The 8,194-nt window shown below is 53.6% G+C and overlaps 1 protein-coding gene across 1 annotated transcript; it reads right to left on the reverse strand.

Annotated features, from left to right (window-relative positions):
* Positions 1–327: 327 nt before the first annotated feature.
* On the reverse strand, positions 328–1,065 carry LOC120325135 (olfactory receptor 14J1-like; the record flags this gene model as incomplete). Its single annotated transcript, XM_039390606.1, has 1 exon — positions 328–1,065. A coding segment is annotated over one exon (738 nt), but the record flags the coding sequence as incomplete, so codon positions are not given.
* Between the last annotated feature and the right edge of the window lie 7,129 nt (positions 1,066–8,194).

Below are 8,194 nucleotides of genomic sequence, written 5' to 3' on the forward strand. Positions count from 1 at the left end.
TGTCCTGCAGTGTGCTGTCCTTTAGGAACATCTAAGAAGAAGGGTTTTAGACAAAGAAGGCACTGCAGGGTCCTTTATTTTGTTTAAATACTCAGACAGCACAGTTCATCATTTATACATGTCTGGGTCAAATTCAATGGGTAGACAATAAATTAGAAGGCAGATGCATAATAATATTTCATTGCACAGAAAATTATTGCAAAAAGAACCCATTGACCTCCACGAAAAACCTGAGCCAGAAGGTTGGGCTACTAAAGAGTCCCATTCTGAATGCTACACACCAGAAAACAGGCACTTTATTGCTCCTGAAAAACATCCAGTCATCATTTTCCTCAGGGCATCCTTGAGCTCCTGGTTCCTCAAACTGTAGATGAGGGGGTTCAGTGCTGGAGGCACTACCGAGTACAGAACTGATAGTGCCAGATCCAGGGATGGGGAGGAGATGGAGGGGGGTTTCAGGTGAGAAAATATGCCGGTGCTGAGGAACAGGGAGACCACGGCCAGGTGAGGGAGGCACGTGGAAAAGGCTTTGTGCCGTCCCTGCTGAGAGGGGATCCTCAGCACAGCCCTGAAGATCTGCACATAGGAGAAAACAATGAAAACAAAACAAGCAAGTGATGAGCTGGCAGTAGCCAGAAGAAGGTCAATTTCCTTGCGGTAGCCTGAGTGTGAGCAGGAGAGCTTGAGGATGTGTGGGATTTCACAGAAGAACTGGCCCAGGGCATTGCCCTGGCACAGGGGCAGGGAAAATGTATTGGCTGTGTGCAGCAGAGCAGTGAGAAACCCAGTGGCCCAGGCAGCTGCTGCCATGTGGGCACAAGCTCTGCTGCCCAGGAGGGTCCCGTAGTGCAGGGGTTTGCAGATGGCAACGTAGCGGTCGTAGCACATGGTGGTGAGGAGGGAATACTCTGCTGAGAGGAAGAAGAGGAAGAAAAAGAGCTGTGCAGCACATCCCATGTAGGAGATGGTTGTGGTGTTACGGAGGGAGTTGTCCATGGCTTTGGGGACAGTGGTGCAGATGCAGCCCAGGTCTGTGAGGGAGAGGTTGAGCAGGAAGAAGCCCATGGGGGTGTGCAGGTGGTGGTCCCAGGCTACGGCGCTGAGGATGAGGCCGTTGGCCAGGAGGGCAGCCAGGGAGATGGCCAGGAAGAGCCAGAAGTGCAGGAGCTGCAGCTCCCACCTGTCTGCCAATGCCAGGAGGAGGAACTGGGCCATGGAGCTGCTGTTGGACATTTGTTCCTTCCTCAGACTATTTTAATCTGTTGAGGAAAAGTCACTGCTGAGTTAGACCAGGCTTCTGCAGCCAAACATTACACTTCTCACAGCCACCCCATTCTCAGGCTCTCTCTCCTCTCTCAGACCTCCCTGTAGCTCCCTCCCCTGAGCTCTGGGTTTTGCTGCTTGAGGGGACCACGTTAAGCAGTAACTCTGTGATGGGCTCTTATGGACTCCTTGCTCTGCTGGGAGAGGGAACCTGGAATGCAGGATGACCTCAAATTAAATGTGCTCGTGATACATCAAAGAGCTTCTCAGCTTTGCTGTTTGCAATTTGCCCAAATGAAGGACTGAGCTGAGGGAATTCTTTGTATTTGTTCACCCACTTGCACCTGCCACAGTTAGGAGTGGTTGTGGAGGTTTGAAATCCCTGACATTTCTATTGCACTGCAGGTCAAGTCTTGTGGGTTCTGAGAGGCACAGGGACGGTCCCTTAGTGCAGAGAGAAGAGCTGCTCTGCCTGTCAGTCCTGGGCTCAGCTGCCCTGTGCTGGCAGCTTGGAGCTGGAGGAGCGTCACACTCAACTGTTCCCCTCCAAAGAAACTGCACAGAGATCCAGGAATCCAAATCCAAAGAACAGATTGACACACTCCTCACCTTTTCATCTCTCCCCTCCCAGACTGAGACACAAAATGCTCACTGCAGCTGCCCAGAGCATATCCATGGATTTAGCACTGAGGAGTTTTCTCCATGGGGATCCTGTGCAGCACAGAGATCCTATGGCAGAGCTGTGCCCTTCTGGAGGGCACCTGCAGCCCTGCAGGACACCCAGGCAAACAGCTGAAGACCCTGAAGGTGCCTGGAGGGCACTTGGGCACTTTGCTCCCACAGACACATCCCCACAGCAGCACCCAAAGGGTTTGTGTCCGGACAGGAATCTGCCCCCCCAAACTCCACAGTGGCTCAGAAAAGCCAATGGTGAGAACAAGGAGAGCCCAGGCAGCAGGGGATGGCAGTGAAATGCCACAGTGCTGCTGCCAAGGGAGGAGGGACACAGAGAGACAGCTGGAAATCAGGGCCTTGTCCTTGCCTGGGCTCTGGCTGCTGCAGGGCAATGCCCAGCCCAGCCCCCGTGGGCCTGAGGGCACAGGCTCTGCTTAGGCTGGGAAAGGAGCCCAGGCAGGAGCTGCTCAGGGAAGGGGTCTGTGCCACAGGGACAGCAGGGAGGGGCCCCCATCCCCCTGCCCAGCCCCTGTGGCAGCAGCTCCCTCTCCCTGCCTGCCTGTCTCTGGGTGAGGAGCTGTTCCTGCCAGCAGCCCTTGCCTGTGCCCAGCTCAGCTCCCTGCCAGTGCTGCCAGAGCCATCCCCAGCCCAGTGCCCAGGGGCAGCTCTGCCTGGGCAGGGGCTGCAGAGCAGATCCCAGATCCCCTGCGGTGGCTGGGAAGGGGGAGGTGTTCTGGGGGGATGTGCTTCCTGAGAAGGGCCCCTGGAAATGGAGGAGGTGGAGCTGAAGCTGTGAGGAGCCCTGACCCTGCAGCTGAAGGGCCCTGCCCAGCCCTGCCCTGCCCTGAGGGGTCACTCCTTCCACCCACCCCTTCTCCCTGCAGGGCCGTGGCAGCTCCTTGGCCGGGCTGAGAGCTGACCCTGGCAGGCAGCAGAGTCCCTGCCCCAGCACACAGAGCCCTGGGGGGCAGGACCCTGCTCTGCCCCACAGCCCTGGGCACCCCTGGCTGCACCCCCACCTTCCCACCCCACAGCCAGCCCTGGCACAGGGAACCTTCTTGCCCTGGGCCTCTGATGGGGCAGCAGCAAGTCCTGCTCTGCAGCAGCTTCTCCTGCTGCACCCCAGCAAATCCAGCAGAGCCATCCTGACAGCTCCTGCCACTGCTGCCATTTGGCAGCTGGCAGAGGCACTTGCAGGAACTCACCTGCCCTGCTCTGCAGCCAGAGCCTGACCGTGGCAAAGGGCTGGCAAGGTTCCTGCCCTGAGCAGCTCTGCCCTGTCCTCCCACCCCAGGATCCCTTGAACCTCCTGCTCACTTCTCCTCTCTGCCCTTGCTGCCTGCAACTCCTGCCCTGCTCTGCCATATGGCCACTTCCCCTGCACTGCAGCAACTGGGAGAGTCCTGCTGAAAGATCCTAGAAGCTGTGGGATGTGCCAGCTTTAGGAGATGCCTCCAGGAAGAGAAGCTGAACTTTCCTACAGCCAGAGAATTCTTCCTTCAAATCCTGGGAAGGTTTCTCCCATAAGTGAGAGCTCAGTCACCTCCCAGCCCAGGCTGCCTCTCATCTCTCTGCCTTCTCTCCTGTGCCCTGGGTGCTGCAGGCAGTGCCCTCAGCCCTGCTGGGCTGTGCAGAGGAGCTGCTCACCAGCAGAGCTGGCTCTTTGAAGCTCTTCTTGCTTGCCAGGAGCTTCCTGTGTGCCAGGAGCCCGGCTCAGCTCAGCAGCACAGCAACAGCCCCAGGCAGCCCTTTCTCTGCCCCTCTGGGCTCCCTCCAGCTGTCCCTGGGGCTCCAGGAGAACCTGCTGGCACACAGCTGAAGGAAATAATGATGTTCCTTCTCTCAGCTGGGCACAGACACTTCTTTCAGCACTGTCACCCTAGAGGTGTTCAGGTGACCAAATGGAGTCAGGTGGCACAGGGAGAGAGGTCTCTCTCCTGTTCTTTAGCAGGGTATTTTCTATATGTCCTTGGAGTACAATGGCAGTTGTCTCATGGACATCCCTTCAATGCTGAACCTAATTCAGGGCAGCAGAGCCTGGATTGAACAGCCAAAGAGGGGCCTGTAGTGCCAGGGGAGGTGCCAGGGCTCTGCAGCACAAGTGCAGCAGCTGCCATGGACAGCACAGGGCCTGTGCAGGGACCCCATCCCAATTCCCAGCAGTTGTGGGACAGGCACCACCCAGGGCTTCTCAGACACATTGGGGGCCTTTGGGGCAGGGAGTGAATCCCAGCCCTGCAGGGACACAAAGGCTGTCCCTTCTCTGCCCAGCCAAGGCCGGGCCAGGCACGAGTCCAAATCCCATCAGCCCAGGCTGTCCACACTTGTTCCCTCCCTCTGCTGGCTCTGCTCTCCCCCAGCATTTCAGCAGCATGTGCTGATCTCCTCAGGGATCAGGCCTGGGATTTTCCCCCTGGGCCTGAGTCCCAGCACGTCCACCCCCAAGGCCATTGTCAGCAAAGCCTCTGCACAGCCCAGCTCTCGGGGCTTTCAGAGCAGCTTTCCCCACTGCAAGTCTGTTCTTACCCCGGTGCCCCCACTGAGGGGCTGCAGCCAGACAGGCCCCAATGCCCTGCGTGTGGGGCACAGGCAGGAGGAGCTGCAGCCCCAAGTCTCTCTGCATTCCACTTGCAGGCAATAACAGCCCAGGCGTGCTGAGACAGTTCCCAGGTTGCAGGGCTGTGATGGGTTGGGAGAGAAGGCCAAGGAGACACAGGAGAGAAAGAGCAGGAGAGAGGTGTCCTCAGCGGGAAGGAGCTTCTTGGACCTGTGGAGCTGCTCTAGGGGATGAAGAAATTGGGTGAACTTTTGTGGGTGAGGGTCAGAGGAGAGAGTGGTTTGGGTGCCCTTGTGGAGTGAGAGAAAGATCCCATTCCAGTTGTCTTTGATAACCCTGGAATTCACTGGAAAGGTACCATGACAGGATGCAAAGAGTCCCAGAGGTTTGTGCAGAGTCTTGGTCAAGACACCCCTTGGCACACAGGCCTTTAGAGCACAGCTGCTCTAAAGGTTGGTGGACAACAGGGAGGCTCATCTGCATCTGCTTCTGTCCAAGAGGAACCAAGAGGTTCCCATAGAAACTGACCGTAGCAACGGGACTGTATGGTGGTTGCCATGGTAACTGACGGTAGCAATGGAAATGTATGATGGTTGCCATGGTAACTGAATGTAGCAATGGGAATGTGTGATAGTTGCCATGGTAACCGAACATAGCAATGGGAATGTATGAGGGTTGCCATGAAAACCAACCATAGCAATAGAAATATGTGATGGTTGCCATGGTAACTGACAGTGGCAATGAGAATGTATGGTGGTTGCCATGGTAACTGACCATAGCAAAGAGAATGTATGATGGTTGCCATGGTAACTGACCGAAGTAGTGGGTTGTATTATGGTTGCCATGGTAACTGACTGTAGCTACGAGAATGTATGGTGGTTACCATGGTAACTGACCATAGCAAAGGGAATGTCTGATGTTTGCCATAGTAACCGACCGTAGAAATGGGAATGTATGGTGGTTGCCATGATAACCGACTGTAGTATTACAATGTATAATGTTTGCCATGGTAACTGACTGTAGCAGTGGGAGGTATGATGGTTGCAATGGTAACTGACAATGGCAATGGGAATGTATGAGGGTTGCCATGGAAACCGACCATAGCAAAGAGAATGTATGATGGTTGCCATGGTAACTGACCGTACCAACGGGAATGTATGATGGTTGCCATGGTAACTTACCATAGCTATGGGAATAAATTATGGTTGCCATGGTAACTGACTGTAGCAATGAGAATATACGATGGTTGCCATGGTAACCGACCATAGCTATGGGAATAAATGATGGTTGCCATGGTAACTTACCATTGCAATGGAAATGTATGATGGTTGCCATGGTAACTGACCATAGCAATGAGAATGTATGATGGTTGCCATGGTAACCGACTGTCCCATTGGAAGTATGATGGTTGCCATGGTAACTGACCGTAGCAGTGGGGTATATGATGACAATGAAAATGTATGGTGTTTGCCATGGTAACTGACCATAGCAATGAGAATGTATGGTAGTTGCCATGGTAACTGACCATAGAAATGGGACTGTATGATGGTTGCTATGGTAACCAACCATAACAGTGGGAATGTATGCTGGTTGCCATGGTAACTGATGGTAGCAATGGGAATGTATGCTGGTTGCCATGGTAACCGACCGTAGTAATACAATGTATGAGGTTTGCCATGGTAACTGACCGTAGCAGTGTGAGGTATGATGGTTGCCATGGTAACTGACAGTAGCAATGGGAATGTATGAGGGTTGCCACATGGTAACCGACAATAGCAATGGGAAGTATGATGGTTGCCATGGTAACTGACAGTAGCAATGAGACTGTGTGATGGTTGCCATGGTAACTGACTGTACCAGTGGAAATATTATGGTTGCCATGGTAACTGACCAAAGCAGTGGGTTGTATGATGGTTGCCATGGTAACTGACTGTAACAACGAGGATGTATGGTGGTTGCCATGGTAATGGACCATAGCAGTGGGAGGTATGATGGTTGCCATGGTAAGTGACCATAGCAACGGGAATGTATGATGGTTGTAATGGTAACTGACTGTAGAAATGGGAATGTGTGATGGTTTCCATGGTTACTGATTGTAAAAATGGAAATGTGTAATGGTTGCCATAGTAACTGACCATAGTAATGGGAATGTGTGATGGTTGCCATGGTAACCCACTGTACCAGTGGGACATATGATGGTAGCCATCATAACTGATTGTAGCAATGGGAATGTGTGATGGTTGCCATGGTAACTGACCGTAGCAATTGGAAGGTATGATGGTTGCCATGCTAACTGGCCGTAGTAATGGGAATGTATGATGGTTGCCATGGTAACCGACCCTAGCAATCTGTCCTAGTTGCAGGGGCCGGGACCAGTTTATCACTGTGTGAGTGCAACCAAAACTGTGTATTCTACACCCTCTGTGTCATTTCTGATGGACTCTTAAGAATGGATCCTTTTTCAGCAGCTGCCCAGGGCCCACCTGACGCCTCAGGCTACAAGCTGGGTGTGAAAGAACTGTGCAAGAGGTGTTCCTTTGTCTTCACACCCATCAGCACCTTCACCCCCAGCCTGAAGGGTCATCTCTGCTAATGGGCCGCCTTGGACTGGCAGAACAGGCAGCTGCAACACCCAGACCATCAAACACTCCAAAAATACCCCGTGACTCACAGAGTTAAATCACCCACTGTGAAACTCCCCACCCTGGGGGAGGTGCTGGACATCCCCACCTGAACCTGAGCACATTTACTCTTGGGGTTTGGGGACTTCTGGTATCACTCATGGGATCGAGAGGAGGACCAGAACTCCAACAGGACTGCCACTGCCACTCCTGACAGGACTGCCATCACTACCTCAGCAGAACTGCCACCATCATCTGGACCAACACGTTTTCCTTTCCTTTTACTTTGCACTCTGGGGGGCCACGTGGTGCTCAGCACTGTTCTGTTCTTGTCCCAGGGTGCTGGCTTATACAGCTATTTTTGTGGGTTAAAACCATTTTTCTCTGTATCATTGTATTTATTGTAATCTTAGTAAATTGTAACTCTGACTTGCAATCCCTCGGGTGGGTTCATTTCTCCCTCCGGTTTACTTTTAACCCAGCACACAATGGGAATGTCTGATGGTTGCCATGGTAACTGACCATGGCAAGGGGGCTCAGTGCTGTTGCCCACAGCTTCCACTTGTGCAAATTGGCTTCACTCACCTTCTCCTGCAGCAGCCCCAGCCACTCGTCGTGGGGGCCCCACACAGCAGCTTCCCACCTCCGTGAGGTTCTGCAGCAGCCCAGGGTTCCAGTTCTGCAGCACCCAGAAGGTCCTGCAGTGTCCCGATGGCCCCTTGATTCCGTGAGGCTCCACTGTGTCCCAGGGTCTCCCTGCTTCCATGAGTTTCCCCAGTGTCCCATGTTTCCTTTGGTTCCATGAGACCCAGATGTGAAGCCGTGGCCCCTTGATTCCATGAGGTTTTGCAGTGTCCTGATGGCTCCTTTCTGCTGTCAGGTTCTGCACAGTCTCAGGGTTCCTCTGCTTTCATGAGGTTCCACAGTGTCCCGATGGCCCCTCGATTCCAGGACGATCCCAAATGTCCCAGGTTTCCTTTGGTTCTAGGAAGCCCTGCATGTCAAAATGGCCCCTTGATGCCATGAGTTTTCACAGTGTCCCCATTTTCCCTTGGTTCCATGAGGACCTGCACTGTCA

This window comes from Pipra filicauda, unplaced genomic scaffold (assembly GCF_003945595.2).
Source record: "Pipra filicauda isolate LSUMZ 115617 unplaced genomic scaffold, ASM394559v2 scaffold848_size66893_pilon, whole genome shotgun sequence".
Taxonomy (NCBI): Eukaryota; Metazoa; Chordata; class Aves; order Passeriformes; family Pipridae; genus Pipra; species Pipra filicauda.